The sequence below is a fragment of the Electrophorus electricus genome, chromosome 5 (assembly GCF_013358815.1).
Source record: "Electrophorus electricus isolate fEleEle1 chromosome 5, fEleEle1.pri, whole genome shotgun sequence".
NCBI classification, from domain to species: domain Eukaryota; kingdom Metazoa; phylum Chordata; class Actinopteri; order Gymnotiformes; family Gymnotidae; genus Electrophorus; species Electrophorus electricus.
Genome location: NC_049539.1, coordinates 9,010,390 through 9,030,389, shown reverse-complemented (window position 1 = coordinate 9,030,389; position 20,000 = coordinate 9,010,390). Strand labels below are relative to the sequence as shown.

At 48.0% G+C, this 20,000-nt stretch overlaps 1 protein-coding gene across 5 annotated transcripts in view; it reads right to left on the bottom strand.

The window, feature by feature from the left end:
* cnksr2a (connector enhancer of kinase suppressor of Ras 2a) overlaps nt 1-20,000 on the bottom strand; it is a 65,735-nt gene that overhangs the window by 37,810 nt on the left and 7,925 nt on the right. For 3 of the 5 annotated variants that reach the window (XM_035526031.1, XM_035526034.1, XM_035526033.1), the window contains exons 2-5: nt 15,456-15,619; nt 11,309-11,511; nt 3,240-3,345; nt 79-120 (exon numbers count right to left, since the gene is read on the bottom strand). In XM_035526031.1, the coding sequence (XP_035381924.1) occupies nt 79-120; nt 3,240-3,345; nt 11,309-11,511; nt 15,456-15,619 (515 nt within the window). The remainder of the gene's footprint in view (nt 1-78; nt 121-3,239; nt 3,346-11,308; nt 11,512-15,455; nt 15,620-20,000) is intronic. The other 2 variants (XM_035526032.1, XM_035526035.1) reach the window with 1 other exon arrangement.

Sequence of the window (20,000 nt, the reverse complement as noted above, 5' to 3'; positions counted from 1 at the left end):
AGACCCTCTCACTGGTCATAAACACACACACGTGTGGGAGGAATGGACGCAGGCAGGGGGTGTGGGACAGCAGCTTACCACATGCAGAATCTTGTTCTCAGTCTCATAGACAGTGCAGTCCTGCAGGGGGAGAACAGCGCAACGTGATTAGTTGAAAGTCTTTGAAGGGACACACACGGACACACACATGTGCGAGAGCACCCCCCCCCCCCCCCCCCCCCACACACACACACAATACTGCAAATCACTAGAACATCAGAAGCACCCAAACTAATTTTAGGTTTCTTAGTTTTATATTCCCGAAGCAGCAAGATGCCCTCTCAGTCTTCACCCCCCCCCCCCCTCGTACTCTCTCCCTCACTGGTCTAAAGTCTCAAGGTTGAGTCAACGTCAGTGCTTGCATTACTCTTCAGGCTCAAGTAGCATTTCAAGCGAAATATTGAGCTTTGGTCCTGCAGGCAAGGGCTGCATCTTTGAGGCTGGAGGACATAGTGGGGACGTTATGGGGGGACGTTGTGGAGGACATAGTGGGGACGTTATGGGGGGACGTTGTGGAGGACATAGTGGGAACGTTGTGGAGGACATAGTGGGGACGTTATGGGGGGACGTTGTGGAGGACATAGTGGGGACGTTGTGGAGGACATAGTGGGGACGTTATGGGGGGACGTTGTGGAGGACATAGTGGGGACGTTATGGGGGGACGTTGTGGAGGACATAGTGGGGACGTTATGGGGGGACGTTGTGGAGGACATAGTGGGAACGTTGTGGAGGACATAGTGGGGACGTTATGGGGGGACGTTGTGGAGGACATAGTGGGGACGTTGTGGAGGACATAGTGGGGACGTTATGGGGGGACGTTGTGGAGGACATAGTGGGGACGTTATGGGGGACGTTGTGGAGGACATAGTGGGGACGTTATGGGGGGACGTTGTGGAGGACATAGTGGGGACGTTATGGGGGGACGTTGTGGAGGACATAGTGGGGACGTTGTGGAGGACATAGTGGGGACACCGTCTCCTATGAGTGTGCCTGGCCTCAGCAAAGCCTTCTGCAATAAAAAGAGTAAAAACAATCTAAGATAAGATCCAAATATACGCCAGCATACAAGTACTCATACCCACCTAAACCCACCGACTCCCAGAAATCCCTGTATAAGCAAGTGATAGTTAATAATGCATGATTAAACCTGAAGGCCTAATAAATAAATCTGTCCATATTGAGCAAATGCTAGTGCAGAAAGCTAAGGGAAGGAGCTAGAGGAGGGAGCTAGAGGAGGGGAAGTTAGGGGAGGGAGCTAGAGGAGTGGAAGTTAGGGGAGGGGAAGCTAGGGGAGGAGAAGATAGGGGAGGGAGCTAGAGGAGGAGAAGCTAGGGGAGGGAGCTAGAGGAGGGGAAGCTAGGGGACAGGAAGCTACGGGAGGAGAAGATAGGGGAGGGAGCTAGGGGAGGAGAAGATAGGGGAGTGGAAGCTAGGGGAGGGAGCTAGGGGAGAGAATTAGAAAAGATGGGAAGGAATGAGTTTAAGAATATCAATTCACACCTTTATAGTGGGTAGTGCTGTGGATTGTCAACCGGAGGGCTGTGGTTTTGAAGCCCAGCTCTGTCATACAGCCACTTTTGGCTCCAGGTGTGCTGTACAATGACTGGCCCAAGCTTCCAAAGAAGCTGGGATATGTGGGAAAAGCTTTTTATTGTACTGTACATGTGTATATGTATGTATGATTCCATCTGGTCTAGACCTTCAACTTTGCCCAACAATACAACCATCACCTTTCCTCCCACTCGCCTGCTCTGCCACTAAGTCATGGAACACAGACCTGTCTGTATGTGTCTACCTCTGTGTGTGAGTTTCTCACGAGACACACATTTACATAGGCCCCTATTATATCTCACCTGCACCTTAAGTGCACACCCACCCACCCACCTACACACACACAGACACACGCACAAATACATGTGCATTATTACAGCCAATAGCACAAAGAATAGCCACTGCTCCTGTTTACTGTTACTGGGAAACAGAAACAGAGAAAAAGGCAGAAGAGAATGTACAGAGAGAGAGAGAGAGAGAGAGAGAGAGAGATTGATAGAGATTGAGAGAGACAGGATGTACTCCTGTATGTTCTCATCAGAAAAGTAAGGAACGCCTTGATCCTCCGCCGCAGGATTAGCTCAGATTAGAACCACGTCTGGGCCTTCTGTGCCATAATCTGGCGTGGATTAAGAGCGGGATTAGGAGAGGCTTCGGGCTCTGCTGGTCAAAGCCAGCCTTAGGCTTTCAGTATAGCTCTCTGTGGCAATGGCCTTCTGATCTCAGCGTGCATGAGCCGTGGTGACACTGCAGTGCCCATGAGAAAGCCTGGAGGAGTAGTAGCTTTGCACAAAGCAAAGACCAGCACAAGTGCTGGGTGTGAAGGTGTCTTATTGGCTGTCTATGTTAGTCTCACAGCTTCACTGCAAAGATAAGGGAGATCAATTTGGACACCAAACATGTCTTGGGCGATTAATTAGGGAGGGGAAAAAGTACAAATTAGTCTGTCAGAATATTCCTGTAATAGGATTAAATGTACTAATTTTACATGTAAACATGCACAGATATACTGCACATGCAAACTACTTTATTCCAAAAAGCATTTCTTTTCAGATTTTCCTCTTTTTTGAAGTTGGCACACACACACACACACACACACACACACACACACACACACACACACACACACACACACACACACACACACACAGCTGTGCTGGCACCATTGCCTCCGCCCACTTTCCTCCCACCTGCCACTCCAGAGTGCTTCAAACAAACCGCTGGCCTACTTCTGCTCCAAAACTCCACCCACTCTCCCATGGGACTACATCACCTATCATACACTGCTGCATCCAGTACAACGTTACTTTCCGAACAGTGTTACGTCCCTAATGGTGTAACAGGGCCAGGAGAGCAGCGTGTGGGGAGTTGGGACAAAACCTACTTTACACCCACTGAAGCACTGATTAGCCCTTTGCATTCTCATCCTCAGGGACGGAGAGAGGAGTAGGAGAAGGAGAAGTTGGAAGAAAGGACAAATTATCCTCAATTTAGACCAAACATACACAAACATGTGCAAATTACAGCTTCCAGCGTCTGCTGATCTAAGGAGGGAAGTGATTTTTCAGAAGTATTCTCCCTGTTTCACTGAAACCTATTAGATCCAACTGAGGTTTGCTGGTTTTATGCATACACACACACACACGTACCTGCTGTACAATGGTAGTGAGCTCCAGGCACAGCTGGATCACATTGTTCCGGGTCACTGAGTAGTCCGTCACCGCGGCAAAAGGCGACCTGAAAAAGAAGTAGCACCTGGAATTAACCATTAGATAATCCTTAAGGCCGGACCTGCTGGATGGACAGTGTGTGTGTCTGTGTGTGTGAGTGTGTGTGAGTGAGTGTGTGTGTGTGTGTGTGTGTGTGTGTGTGAGTGTGTGAGTGTGTGAGTGAGTGTGTGTGTGAGTGAGTGTGTTGTGTGTGTGTGAGTGAGTGTGTGTGTGTGGGTGAGTGTGTGTGTGTGTGTGTGTGTGTGTGTGTGTGTGTCTGTGTGTGAGTGTGTGAGTGAGTGTGTGAGTGTGTGTGTGTGTGTGTGTGTGTGTGTGTGTGTGTGAGTGAGTGTGTGTGTGTGTGTGTGTGTGTGTGTGTGTGTGCGCGTGTACATAAAACCAGCAAAGCTCAGTGTGTGCCCTCTTTAGTTCTCTGTGGTGAATAAATGTCTTAACAATAACAAAAAAAACCATGAAAAGTATCCTTTTAAAGGGGACAGTTGGCTGTTTACCCATGAGAAAAAAAGGATTTATATACAAAATGTTGCTTTTTGAAAAGTTACAATAGTCAAAAGATTTCCTTTGGTCACTGAGGTTAGTTTTATGTGAAGGCATAGCAATATTTAGCTTCAGTAATATATAGTTCAGTTTAAAATACCCATAAAGATAGTATTACAGTGTATAGTGTATATTTATGTGTGTGTGGAGATGGGTGGAGCAACCTATGTAACCTATGTTGTTTTCTAGGGTTTTCTAAGGTCAATGCATCAAAATATTTAGTTTTACAGGAGAATTTTAATGAGGGAAGGATGTTCAAGTGTGTGTGTCACTGTGGCTTTGAGCGCACATTGTCTCCGGTGACGTCTCAGTTGGCGTCGAGTACTCTCCAGACCCAGTTTCCTCTCCCCGCAAGGGCTGCAGAATGTGGGTCGTTGGTATCGAGGCTGTGTTCTATATATACGGGGCTTTAGGAACACTGCTTCTTCCCCATGCACTCCTGGAGCTCTTTAAATACCCTGGCTTGCGTGGGCCACAGGACTCGTGAGCTACCAGACGCCCCATCGGGGCCTCCTCCCACAGAACTCCCACGTCACGCCCGCGTTAAGCCCCACGTAATGCCGTCGCTAAATCTAATTCAACACGTAAGTGCAGCGACCCACGGCAAAGCCTTCCCTAAGTCATAACATGTTCATTTTTAGAGGTACAACCCCTTCAGAAAGGCAAATCCGTTCACAAATGAGATTTGGGATGGAGCCTTCTTGGAAAACCAAATCTCCTCCCCATTTGGGACTCTCCAAACACTTTTCGTTGCTGAAAAATGTTTTCAAATACACAGAACTCTATCTTTCAGGAACAGAAAGAGGGTTTATACCCTTTGGCCAAACAGAAGAAAACATGTTAAGGCCTATTCCTGCTGAGCAAGAAAGAAGCCAACGACCAGAGGCGCGTTTGAGGTGAGAGCAGACCCTAAAGCGCGGCGACACAGCGTGTCCTCTGAGGACGGACCGTTCATCTCTGCTTTGTGCAGGCAGAAGCGGTGCCGGATCCTCCAAGCGGAGGGAAGGCGGCGCACTCGTGCATGTGTGGCGCCCGCAATGTGACTTTGCCGAGTAGGAAGATGCTGAAGGTGCGTAGGCTCGTTGACCAAGGACAGCCCGTCAGGCGGAGCAGACATGGCCGCAGGCGGAGGTCCACGTTTCGAGGCCTCCGAGAAACGTGACCTGAGGAGCCGCGGAGGCGCAGAGGAAGGGCGGGGGGGGGGGGGGGGGGGTGAGAGAGAGAGAGAGAGAGAGAGAGAGAGAGAGAGAGAGAGAGAGAGAGAGAGAGAGAGAAGGAGCAAAGGACAATGAGATGACAAGGATAAGGAAAACCAGACAGGAAGATGGAGGTAGAGAGATTGGGAGAAACATGGAGAACGGGGAAGTGCTTCATAATCAGCAGCTGCAAATGATCCCACGATGCAGAAAGTGAAAGGGGGAGGAGCTTAGAAAAAGGCTGAAGAAGAAGCCGTTGGAAGGTGTAAACAAAACAGTCCCGCCTGCACTGAATCACTGCTTGGTCACTCCCACTCAAGATACCTCTAATGCCTGCAACCCCTCCATACCCCCACCCACACACCTCTTCACTAGCCATGACAGAACAGTAAGCACTGGTTCAGGCTGTCCAGAAATCACTCAGTCAGGTATAGAGCGCCCCCTACCACTTGCTTCAGGCATGGCTTCAGAACATTCCCTTCTCTGAGCCCACACAGCCAAATGGGACACTGGCGACACATTGATGGGACAGAGATTCCCCTGTCAGGGTCCATGTTTCACTTGGGTTTAGGAACATTGCCCCATAACTGTCTCTCTTGCTCTCTCTTCCTCCTTTTCTCTCCTGCGCTCTCTCGCTCACTTACACACACGTGCACACACACGCGTGCACACACACACTTTCTCGCTCCATTGCCTTGTCTTAAGTCTTTTCTTCTGCCATCTTCTTCTCTGTCTGCAGGGCAGACAGCTGCTCCACTGGGGACAAATTTTGGCAAGAAGGAGTGAAGCTGATTTGCTTAATTAGGCCACCGTTAACGAGGGGGAGCCCCCCCACCCCCTGGACGGTGGTGACCCTGTTTCTCAGCTGTGCTGTGGCAGCAGCCCACAGGTATGCAGTGAACTAGGAGGCTGGAACTTGGAGTCCCGTGTCTCACACATACACACACACGCTGACCAGAATCTGGACAGAATTTCCTCTTCCGTCACTAGGGCACGAGTCGCAGTGCAGCCCGGAGCCACTGTGGAGCGTGGGTGCTACCCGGCCCAAAGTCTGGACCCAAATCTAGGCCAGTTAACCTAAGGTTGATGCAAGGCTGGGTTGAAGAGAGCCGCTCCATCAGAAAGAGTTGGACAGCCATGTGTTGTGTGTGTGTGCCTGTGTGTGTGTGTGTGTGTGTGTGCTCAGGGAGGAGTGCACTGGGGGGTTGACCAGTCTGAGTGTTTGAGGGAAGTGTGTGGTTGGGCAGGATTTAGAGGTGCTGTGGGCTGAGGAACGCAGCCCTGGGAAGGCTGACCCAGACTGCCTCAGACAACCACGGCCCGTCTGATCTGGTGCTCTTAGCCAGAGCCACAGAGACGACGGAAAGCGCACTGGGACAGGCCTCGCAATCACCCTGTCTCTCCTGCTCACTTAGCCTCACCACTAGCTGACATACCTGAGAGGAATGAACCCCTGACACAAGCTTTCACACCAGAAGCAAACATGACAAGTAAACATATTAGGTAGCAAGCCATGAGAGAAAGAGAGAGAGTGAGAGAGAGAGAGAGAGAGAGAGAGAGAGAGAGAGTTATGTAAGTGTTTCTTGCAAATCTTAAGGTCTGATTATGCATGAATGTTACATAAACAGAAACGCACATCACCATGTGTTTAAGTGGTCAAAACTGCAGCACTGTGACACAAACCACACCTGACCAAAGACCAGGATGGGACCTCCACATCCACACACATGCACATGTGTGCACACATGCAAATTCACACACACACACACGAATGTGTGCGCGTGCACCCACCCACCTACACACACAAACACACACACAAATCCCATGCCCTATTACAAAGTGAAAAATTTGTGCACTGGGTTTTTTCCTCAATGTAATGACCAGGCAGATTTTAAACTCAATGTCTTAATTTGGCCTAAACTGTCTCAGTCCTGCTAGATTTAAAAAGACACATCGAAAATAAATAAATAAATTGACCCCAAACACCATTCCATTAGCGTCTACACCGATGATTCAGCCCCCAATCAAATTCCTATTCAAGTTAATCAAGAGTGCTCTAATGATTGTAATGCAATCAATGTTAGCTCATTATGTTGTCACCTGGGGGGAAAGGGGTTGCATGTAATGGAACTGAAAACACAGCTGAAGATCAATCTCATGAACTATTCCGCTCCACTAACGAGACTTCAACCCAGCGTTGCTCCTAGAGAAGCCCTGAACTTGACAGTTTAGTGCTGTGCCCTGTTCCAACGCACCCGATTAGCATGTGAAAGGCCTGATCATCACATGCTGAGCTGAATCGGTCGTGTCGTGTCAGGGAAACACTGGCCTATGCCATTTACTTGGCAGACTTGGAGCTTTCAGGCAAAACTTGTTTACTGTGGCGGTTTAAGAGTGGAGATGGTTGCCGTGGCGGGCTGGCGAACAGCTTGAAGGCATGCGTGGAGCTCCTGTTACTCAGAATGGGTGTGTGAATGCAGGTGTCAAAGGGTTTAGGACAGAGTGTGTGTGTGTTTGTCACTCAGTCTGCTGGTCTGTCTGTCTGGTGCAGTGAGGTATATGGGGGGGGGGGGGGGGGCCACTTGTCAACTGCTGATATGTCTAGCGCAGCACTACAGTGGCTAGAGGGAAGGTGTTCTACATCTGCTTCCTCTACTCTTAACTGTCGCCTACTGCTTGCTGTCGCTGGCCAGCCTTTTATGGAGAGCAGGGGAGCAGCCTGGTTTGTAAGTCTTGCCAGTACATCTCCAGCACCAGGACTTCTGTCAGATCACCTCGCAGTCACTCATGCGCACACACTTCTCACAGGGTGCCCTGTAGCCCCAGGCTAACACGGAAGGGGATCAGAGTTGCAGTGGTTGCCAGAGGTTACGTGCAGGCCCACAGCATGGACTGACTCTGATGTTAGCCAACCACTGCCCCACTGACTTGTGGAATAATCAGGCGAAATAAAGGCTAAAGAAGCATACCCTAAGAGAAAAGCAATGTGGCAGCAGCATGTGTAGACAGGCCTCGGTTGACTGAGGTCCTGGCAGCTGCCTGTAGTTGTCTTGGGTTACCCTTGCCACTGGAAACCATCCTCTCACAGTGAAGATGTGCACCCCTGTGGCACTCAGAATTCTCATTTGCACTGGTTTCACTTAAATCTTGGTGCCAAACCTCTAAACCCTGGCTGCAATGGGGTGTTTGGTGACTCGGGCAGATTTGAACACGCCAGAAGCCCCTAGTGAGGCCCATGCAGGTCACAGGGTATATTGCCAGCAGTAGCTAGTTTCAGCAGACCCCTGCAGGGGCCTTGAAAGGGTGGTCCAAAAAAGTAGACATTCCATTACGTGAGCAAAATAAGAAAACTTAAACAGGGAACCTGGAATGTGAGAACCCTCCTGGACCCTCCTGGCAGCTGTGATAGGCCATATCGGAGAACAGCTCTGGTTGCCCCCATACTGAAACACTATGACGCCAACATCCCTGCTCTGGGTGAAACCAGGCTCCTGGGTTGAAGGCTCTCTGAACTAGAAAGGAAGGGGTTACACCTTGCTCTGGGAAGGACACCCTGTTTATGGGATGGGGTTTGCAATTAGAAACACACTTCCCTGAAGCTTGATTGAAACACCAGTAAGCATTGCTCTGCTAGCATTCCCAGTGCCTGTACACCAACTCCACCTTCTGAGAATGAGGTTAAGGACTACTTCTCTCAGGCACTGGAGGAATAACTTCAATTGGGCCCCAAGAATGATAAAATCCTATCACTCGGTGACTAATTTCCAACTGGGGACAAAAAGGCTGATGTGAATGGTATGAGACTTCTAATTCTCTGTGCTGAGCAGTACCTTACCATCACCAAAGTGTTAGTCTAGCAGAATAATAATTATAAAACATGGATGCACCCTCATCTCCAAACACTGGCACCTAAATGATGACATCATAGTGCAACACAGCGACATCAGTGCAACAGTGATGTCCTTATAACCTGCACCATGAGAGAATTTTGGACTGACCATCACAGGATCACAAGACCTTCATGATTGTAGAAGCCTGGCAAGAGGAAGCTTAATTGTGCCCAGCTATGGACGACTGAGGTTAGCGAGGAGATCTCTAGTTCTGTAGCTGGGAAGTTAACAGCACACGGGACATCCTTGAACAAACCCCCATCCGGTGATCCAAGGCAACAATGGCATGGCAACTTGCAGGACGTGCGGGAATTGGGACAGATTCTGCAGAACGAGAACGATGCTGTACAGATTCTGCAGAATGAGGAGCAGGCACAGGAAATCCAAACTTATGCAGACAGAAATGATTTTCATAATTTCTATAACTCTGTTAAAATGACATATCGGCCAAGGAACCACTCTCTCATGCCCCTGAAATCGGCAGATGGCCTCACATATTTTAAAGACCAGCATGAAGTACCCCAGAGATGGACAGATCACTTCAAAGCCCTTCGCAAACCAACACACTTTGTAGATCATTCCATCTTTGATGAATTGCCCAAACACCAACCTCTCCCTGCCCTCAGGCAGCCTCCAGCTTTCCTGGAGGTTCTGACAGCTGTTCCTTCTCTGAAGAACAATAAATCCCCTGGCACTGACAGCATCCCTGCTGAGCTGCAGAAGCACCACTCAACAACATGCCACCAATCTATTCCCAAAGTCCGGGAAAGCGGAGACATGCCACAACAGTGGAGAGATGCAAATATCATCACCGTTTACAACAACAAAAGGTGTTAAAGCAATCCGCGTGTAACACTACAGAAGCAGCTGGACAGTTGCGGATGAAAGTTGAGCCAGGTTTATCTTCTGTAGGGCAACGGTCAAAACCAGAACAAACGGATTACCAAACCAGGGGAGCATCAAAACCGAAATGAATGTACAGTCCATGTCTAAAAACCAGCAGAGCGAACAAACCGGACAGACACATCCGAAAGGGGGAAGGCAATGAACAAAACAGGGTCAGTACAATAAACAGGCAGTAGATAGAAACAAGTGGTATTCACTGGGCAATACTTCACAACAGGAACAAACAGGCAGGCTTAAAATGACAAGTGAAATTAGGTACAGGTGTAATCAATAGTCCAGTGTTGAAGAACATGCAAGTGTGTGATGACTGGTTGATAGTCCATCAGGTCTTTGCTCGGGATTTTGGGAATTGTAGTGCAGCTTGTGAATACTGGGAGTAAGGAAGAAGGGCTGCATGCCACTTTTCCTTCTCTCTGTAGCAGGCAATGTGCTCTCAAAGATGACACTGCAGTTTGATCAACAGCTTAACTGGAACAGTGTTAAATGAGTGCCAGTGTAGTTTTAGAAAGAACTGGAGCACAGCTGATCTGCATGCCAGCGCCAATATCACCAGGACCCTCTCCTGGCCTGTGGCGACCTCTCCAAAGCCTGTGAATCCAATCAGGGAGCTCCTTTGGAATGTGCTTGCAATAGTTTCATCGTTTAAATACCCGAGCGGTATTCTGTCTGAAGACTGCAGCATTGATCAAGAAATACAAAACCGGATTAAACAAGCACCAGCTGCTTTCAGAGGAGTTCGACCAAGGGTATTTGCATGAGTGATTCCACATAGGGTGCTTACAGTGCCCCCTAGGCCTCACCTGTTATGCATTTGAGGACCAACTGCAAAAATACAGAGGCCACAATTACCCAGCAACAACCATGCCCCAGGACTGCAGCAACATCGTGGCAGGCAGCTAGAAGAAAAAAACCCAGGTGAAGACCCAAACAAACGTAAAATAAAACCAGAGCGTCTGGAGGGTACTGCTGACCAGAATACACGATGACAGCTCATCCTACATGTGACTGGCATCATGGAGGAGAACAGGATGATGACGAGACAGGAGGAACACAACCAAGGAAGCTCCCACTAAGTCTGCCTAGTACACATGCCAAAAACGCAATAGAACCTGTGGATCCAGGGTTGGACAATTCAACCATCTGAGTACGCACTGCGCAACGGATCAAAGTGGAAGCTGTCATTGGAGTAGATAGACAGCAAGCAAGATAGAATGTGTGTGTGCGTTTCTGTCTGTCTGGTTTAGTGTGGTGTATGTGTGTGTGTGTGTGTGTGTGTGTGTGTGTGTGTGTGTGTCTGTTTGTCTGGTTTAGTGTGGTGTATATATGTGTGTGTGTGTGTCTGTGTGTTTCTGTCTGTCTGGTTTAGTGTGGTGTATGTGTGTGTGTGTGTGTGTGTGTGTGTGTGTGTGTGTGTGTGTACGTGTTTGTATATGTGTGTGTGTCTCTTTGCAAGGCTCACCTATCCAGCCAGGCCAGCAGGCTCTTGGCGGCAGCGATGAGGTCCACCACGGATGTGAGGAAGTCATTGGGCAGCTTGCGTGTGGTACGCCCATCATAGTGGCCACTGCGTCGTCGGCCCGTGATGAAGTTCTGCAGGTTCTTTGCGGAGGCATTGAGCTTGTGGGAGAGCGTCTTCAGGTTCTCCGTCTCCAGTCCATAGTTCTGTACACAGCGTGCAGTCCGCGACGGAGAGAGAGAGAGAGAGAGAGAGAGAGAGAGAGAGAGAGAGAGAGAGAGAGAGAGAGAGAGAGAGAGAGGCAACAAGTCACTATGGTAGAACGTCTCCAAGGATGTTGGAAAGCACAGCTCACAGTGACTAAAGAGTTGGGGATGACAGCAATGATTGAATTTCATCTTTCTCTCTGACTCTGTCTGTCTCACACTCTTTCTCTTTCTCTCTCTCACACACACACACACACACACACACACACACACACCAGATGAATATTCAGTAGCTGGCTGCGTGTGAGCTCTTTATCTGCAGAGGTACAGCGAGTGGGTAGAGGCAGACCTTTGAGTTAGCCCAGCACAAAGTGATGCGTATAAATAGAAGCTAGATCTGTACTGCCAACTTAAACAAGTCCAGAATGGATTAGTCACTGCACAGAGAGAAGCGTCAAAGGCACCCTGTTACACAGGGGAAATGTTACCATCATAACTGCACGGAGACTGGAACTTTTTTATAGACTCATAAATTAAGAGTGTTCTGGTGCATTGTGTGCATCAAGTAGACCAGACTTAATTTATAAGATACAGTTAATAATAAACATAGTTATTAATGATAATACATTTTGATCTGTGTTTGTGTGTGTGTGTGTGTGTGTGTGTGTGTGTGTGTGTGTGTGTGTGTGTGTGTGTACTCCAGGTCCCTTCCGCTTGTGGTTGGATGACAGAGTCACAGTGTGTTTCTGATTGACCAGGCAGAGGACCGGCAGAGGATCTAAAGCATCTCTCTCTCTCTCTCTCTCTCACACACACACACACACACACACACACACACACACACACACACATCATCATCATCATCATCATCACATGCTGAAGCAGTGGTGTGTGTGGCAGTGAAACTAAGCTCTGTCAGTAAATCAGACAGAGAGGCAGGCACTGTGTGAAGATGAGGATCAGTTTAACCATCTCTTATCACATCAATGTCACATGAATAATGTGTATGCCTGGCCCTGAGCCAAGCCACACACACACAATCTTTGAGAAGCTCACACAAATTTTTACATACACATGAAAAAGAGATGCAGGCAATTAACAGGTGATTAACATCTGTATCACTCATGAACATGCGCAGACAGTCCGCCACGCACACGCACATATCTATATCTCAGTCAGCCTGTAGCATCACAGCCTGCAAGAGCAGATAACAGCCCTGCACAACTGAGTCAGAGCAGTGAGAGAGAAGAGAAGAGAAAGGCAGACAGGAGGAGAGAGAGAGAGAGAGAGAGAGAGAGAGAGAGAGAGAGAGAGTATTATCCATCCGTCTGGAGGTTATCGCACTGCCCTGCCAGGTTACCTGGGAAGAACCGGACAGCTCTCCACTGTCCTGCATTATACTAAGATGATTATGTTGCGGGATTTGCATGAACACCCCAGCATGGGGGACTGGCTGACGTCAAAAATCCCACAGCCATTCCCAGCAGCAGAGCAATACACAGAGCAGGGCCTGCTGCCTACAGCAGGGCGCGACAACAGACACAACAATGGGAGGCAAAGTGGCATCTGGATGCTTTTATTGTTTGGAATATTATTTTGATTTATTTTAATGGTCTGTTGGAGTGAATCACCATTTCATAGGAACATGAAAAGAATCAGACCTGAAACATGCTAGAGTTTGTGAACAGGTATAGCATGTTGGTTTGTGCCCAAGGAATCACATATATTGAAATTATACAGTTTTCATACACATCATTCCTTTAATTGATTGATATTCAAATGCACACAGGTTCTGATCCAGTCTACAGTCACTTCTGAGTGGACTACTGGGTTCTGGGTTCAGGGTTGTTAACTGGATTAAATATAGCAGATGAGGGGCAATAAGTGATATGTTCATGTTCGAAAATATGTCACCACGCAATTTTCAGAAGATACTGTGGTTATCAGTGCTTCTGTGATGGACTGACTGTATTTTTTGTAAAAGACAGATTTAGACCTTCAGCAAGCTAAACTAAACTGCAGGGTTTTAGATCTCCATGTAGGAGTTGGGCAACCATGAGATAAAGAGAGAGAGGGAGAGGTCAGCTCCACCACACCGTGCTGAAATTAGAACCCTTTGAAATGTCACCTCCATGCCTGACTAATGCTCCAGCAGCACAATTACCGACACACACAATCACGCACAAATTACTGACATGACACAACAGACTCGGTATCTATGGCCCAGAAAACAAGGCAGTCCTCGTCCCCACAACACAGGAAACACAAAAGACCCATCAATAACAACACAGGAAACACAACCCAGTACCCTCAGACCCAGGAAGCACACGGGACCCTGTGGAGAATTATTACCCTCAAACAGCAGTCAGAAGGTATATCCCCGAGACCAACGTCTGCCATCGCAACGCAGATCTACGAGAGATCTTTCTCAAAGCCCTGAGCTCTGGTGCCCACTCCACTCATGAGACGGGCCAAACATGGGGCGCAAGAGCCAGGAGCTTCAGCATCTGTCATTAACACTGGTGGAGGGCTGGCGAGTGAGGAGGAAGAGGAGAGCATGGCTGAGAAGGAAACACATGACACGCCTCCCCCCCCCCACACAGTCTGGCTGGCATTATGAAAAGGAAGAGAGAGAGAGAGAGAGGGAGAGAGAACGACAGAGGGAGAAGAGAGCAAGCGGGATTAAGTGTTAATGTGTACGTAAGTGTTAATGTGTACGTAAGTGTTAATGTGCATTGGGCCCTCTGGTTGTCCACTGAGGGTTTAGTGAGTACAGGGGGAGTCAAAGTGCCCATTTCTGCAAAAAAACCCTCTCTCCTCCTCTCCCCCATCCCTCCATCCCTCCACCCCTCTCTCCTCCTCTCGCCTTATCCCTCCATCTTTCTTTTCAGTTGCTCCCCGCCAGCCCTCGCCAGGCAACCCGCCTCAAAGCGCCCGGGCACCTGCACCAGCTCTGCCCTAGACGCCATCGGAACATCCGTCAGCGAAACGACAAAATTGTGGCTCCCTGAAGTAGCACCCAAGCACTCCCTGGAGCCTAGCGTAGACTGCGGCAACAATACTGACGGATAGGCTCGCTAACAACGTCCAGCAGCCCTGCATTTAAGACATCTGAAGCCTTCACCACACCAGTTGGAACAATGATCACAGGACATCACTGTGTCCTATGAGACCTATTAAAAACACACACGCACAGAACATATGGCCACGGTTTTTGAAAAGGTTAACAGCAAAGTTTCTCCCATGGAGCTCCGTTTTTATGACAACAAGCGCAGGAGACTTTTACAAGAAATTTATTATTCTATTTTGCTAGTTATTTATTTATTTATTTTTTACAAGCGGTTTATTTCGAATGCCTTTTTATTATGGTCATTTACAGTCATTTGGTATAGTTATAAGGCTGTGTCGTTTGCTTTTAGGAAATAAATAATTTACATTCTTGTTTACATGGGCAGCTGAACATTTCATTTAAGACTGCACAAATGTAAATATGCATGAATGCTTTTTCAAATATTTTAGCCAGAATGAGTGATGGAGTTATTTTTGCCCCTTTTACACCAAATTATACGCATATAAATTCTCCCATATACGACTTTAGTGCAAAATGACACAACCGCTAGGGACAGGTTTTTAAAAAAAAGACCTCCAATTCTGTTCTGGTGCTCCTAAGACAGCACCAGGGAAGAAAGGACTGGTTAGCATAGTTACCCAGTGGGCTGGACTGCCAGGTAAAGGCAGAGCACGTGTGCAAGCCCACCTGGGCATTATGGGACGTAATCATTCCACTGGTGTTAGCTTAACGCACACCAGTTGTCTCATTAACACAGTTACATCAGACTGCTACGTTATAAGGTCCCCATCACTTATGTCTGAGGTTTCTTTGTCTTAACCTGCCACTTTGAAAAAGGTTGCTGAAAACAAGCCCAACTTGTCCGGGCCTTTACCAGGGCACACAGCAGGTCCACAGCCTCCAGGATGAGCTCCTGGTGGCCAATGCGGGACACGCCCAGGTCCTCCAGCTCCTGGTGGGTGATCCGCAGCAGCTGGTCACCTCCCACTTTCTCTCGCTCAAAGTTCTTAATGTACTGCTGCAGACAGTCGTCCAGGCCTGCATAGAGAAAAACACACGCAGAGGGGGAGGGTTATAAAATATGCGTTGACAACGTGAACTCTCATTTATGTCTAAGTTACCGGCTTTGGCAAAAGGGGAAGCCAGACAGGCACCAATAGAGAAGTTGGCTCCTTAACTGATACACAAGTCTTCTTTAAATAATTAGGCTGTAAATTATAAAATGTGCCCATAGTAGTTCTTCATTAATTACTCGTCACTACAGTAAACTACTAGATTGACTAAATTGTCATGATTAAGTAACCAAATTTGACCTGTTGTGTCAACTTGGGGGGAGCCAATAACCAGCACTCAGTAACTACTAGCTCTTATGTAATTATTATTACTGGCTTCATTATATAAATAAGAGAATAAGAGTATTGATGTTTCTATTCACTTGGGTAATATTGATTTATAAGTAGTTAATAACTCATTGAAATCACAAAAAGAAACCAATAGACATATAGTTAACACAGTCATTCCAAATGGTTTACTACGTCGTTACACTTTTCTCAGAATAGAGGAACTACTACTGTAACGCTTAAATACTGTTCTTAAATGAATCCAGGAATTATGGAACTGTATCGTAAAGTTGTAAAATGTTGGCTCCCCATTCCAAAACATCTCCATGCTTTACAGGAGTTGCACCCGCTCCTCACAGACACCTTTCTCGCTCCTCCATACTGACATAACCACCAGTTTCATATGTGAGTCTCATCTGGTCCATCATACACCTACACAGTGTGGTAGCAAGTGATGGCTGCATCATATGGCTGTCACACCAAGTCTTCCTGTACTTTGGGGGTAACAGCTATTGCTATTCTTTAGCTTTTCACTGTGTGTGTGCCTGCTGTTTTGGTAAAGCTTTTTTTTTTCATGGAACGATTATGACCAAAAGACCAGACCAACATTCAGTTTGGAGGCCAACAGTGCAGGAACCAGGCTTACAACTGGCAAGATGTCACAACTAACACAGTACGTGTGTGTGCGCGTGTGTGTGTGTGTGTGTGTGTGTGTGTGTGTGTGTGTGTGTGTGTGTGTGTGTGTGTGTGTGTGTGTGTGTGTGTGGGCAGGGAACTTGGCTGAAGGCGAAGTGGCTTTATTCATGGTCGCAGTGGTTGTCCCGGGGAAGTTAAAGCCTGTAGGTTTTATAATCACTCTGCTATGGCGGCTTTGCATGGTGCAGCGTGCAGGGACTCAGTAACCTCCATATAAACCACATTTGCTTTCGGGATGAAAGGTCAGAGCCCAGGAACTCCCCAAAAGAAGTCAGAGGTTTGTTCCCATCAGCATGTTCTTATGTTCAGCTTTCCGTGAAGCATGATGAAAGCGATAGTACCACACCAGGCCCGGCACTGTACATCCTTAGGAAAGTCACACAGCTGATAGGGTAAAAAGCATACAGTACTGGGAAGAACCATCTCGCTTTCAAGCATCAGAACAAGTCTTCATATGGTAACACATGCTAAAAAATACAGGCTATAGAAGCTTCCTTTTAATTTAGGGTGTTTTTTTTAAATTTCCTGATAAAAAAAATGTCAGTGCTGTCCACATCCCTTTGTATTGTTCGGCCCTCAAGATCTGTGGATCTGAGTTCCAGCAATTTGTCAAGGACTGACTCTATACTTAAGCTCCATAGCAAAAGACTCTTTCAGCACTGTTGTCATTAGCGCTCAAAGGACTCGTCACCCAGCCAAACGCCTCGGCCCGGGCCGAGCCCCCGCCAGAGCTTTTAATGATCCACTTGATCTTATCAAGGAGCTTTTCTGATCGCTCTTTACATCGATAGCCCTTAATGCTGATCAGTGCCCTGGTTTTTCAATTCTTCTCATGCCGATAAAGTTTGACACGTTAAGAATTGGACTAGCTGGGCCTGCAGCAGGCGACGAGGGAACACCGTGTTTGCCTGGAACCGTGGAGCCGAAAGTGCCGAGTCATCGCTGCACCCCTGGTCGATGGCTCCTGCCTCCTCAGCAGCTCTGGGTACAAGGTGCCGCGAGGTAGCCTTGCTTCAACTAAAAGCAAATATCACGGTGTTGCTCTAAAATGCCATCGTTGACAATATTCGCGATTACGGTAGGGACTGCCGAAAAAAAAAAACAAAAAAAAACAAAAATGAAGGGAATGCGCTTGCAGGGAAACTTTGCACTGCTTTTTCAATCCCAGTAACTGAATCATAATATTGCAACAAAGCAAAAATGAGCTACACAGTAAGTGCTGTCCAGAACAGAGTCCGAGTTCGGGCATCAGTATAGCCCAAACTCAATAAGGAATGATTTCTGCATCGCTTCCAGTTACTGTGCGCCTTGGAAAAGTGCTTGAAAGCACACATGAATCAAACTAATGAAGCTCCTGTCACTGTGGGTAAGATGACAGCTTAGATGAATACATGCATCGCACCAGAACTGGGACAGGTGAGAAAGCAGAGACTCAAACGGCAAGAGGGAGGGGAAAAGAGAGAGAGAGAGAGGGAAAGAGGGAGCGAGGGAGACGGACAGAGAGAGTACGAGAGGTAGAGAGGGGTGGGAGGTAAAGAGAGGGAGAGAGAGGAAGGGAGGGTGTGAGCTATACAGATTCAGAAGAGACTTCACTCACTGTGGCTCAACTTTGTTAAGTATGCACAAGTGCAGTGACACACGCACGCATGCACTCGCGCGCATGCACACACACACACGCACGCATACACTCGCGCGCATGCACACACACACACACACACGTGCACGCATACACTCGCGTGCACGCACACACACACACACACACACATACACACACGCATACACTCGCGCGCACGCACACACACACACACACACACGTGCACGCATACACTCGCGCGCACGCACACACACACACACACACACACATACACACACGCATACACTCGCGCGCACGCACACACACACACACATACACACACGCACGCATACACTCGCGCGCACGCACACACACACACACACACACACGCACGCATACACTCACGCGCATGCACGCACACACACACACACACACACACACATACACACACGTGCACGCATACACTCGCGTGCACGCACACACACACACACGCACGCATACACTCGCGCGCACGCACACACACACACACACACATGCATACACTCGCGCGCGCAGACACACACACACACGCATACACTCGCGCGCACGCACACAAACACACACACACACACACACACGCGCATACACTCGCGCGCACGCACACACACACACACACACACACACACGCATACACTCGCGCGCGCGCACAAACACACACACACACACACACGCACGCACACACACGCACACACACACACACACACTTACTCTCGGTCACAGCATACACAGACAGACAGCATTTGTCAGCCCTTGGCATTCTTGCCAGTCTGTTTAATGCCTCCATGTCTCCACCCCACTCCCACTGCAACTGTTCATCCAGCATGAGGCACATCTCAAACCCTTGTGTGTGTGTGTGTGTGTGTGTGTGTGTGTGCGTGTGTGTGTGTGTGTGTGTGTGTGTGTGTGTGTGTGTGTGTGTGTGTGTGTGTGTGTGTGTGTGTGCGTGTGTGTGGATGAATGAGTGTGCGACCATTATCGGAGTTCATTCCTGCAGTATAATCTGGACCCTAATAGTCAGCCATTCCTGAAAAGGATCGTACTGAAGGCCTGATCGTACCCCGCACTCTTCAAACAAATGAGGGTTTCAAATATTAATTTCTTATTTTATTCACCAACTGAGCCTTAATTTTCTTTTTTTTTCAATGCTGCTGCTCTCCAATAAGTTTATGGTGAATATTGTATTTTGCTCATTCCACATACATTTGTTGTGTCTATTAAAGTGCAGTGGGGTAGTTAACAATGCCTTAATTGACTGTTAATTATGGCTGATAACTGAGTAAGTGCAGGCACTGGCTGGACTGAAGGGTGTTCTCCTGAGAGAGACATAGAGAGAGGGAGAGAGAGAGAGAGGGAGGGAGAGAGAAAGAGGGAGAGAGGGAGGGAGGGAGAGAGAGAGAAAGAGAGTGAGAGAGAGAGAGAGACCCTGTGAAAGTCCACTGTTAATCTGCATCATTTATCACTGTCAAAGGCACCAGCATCCTGCTACACCAGCATACAGAGCAGAACATAGACAAGAGACATAAACACAAATAAACTCTCTCACAAAGAGAGAGGGGGGGGGGGGGTATAGAAACTGAGCTTTAGTGAAAGAGTCTGTCATATGAGACTGCAACAACCCGCTGCTCCTGGCCAAGCAGTATGAGATTAATTCATCTCTGTGGTGGATTATTAATGTACCTGGGATATCCTTTACCGATCTTAAGCACAGGCTCTCAAAACACACTCACACACACAGACGAGGAGTAAAAGGCTCACTTTGTTACAGTGCATT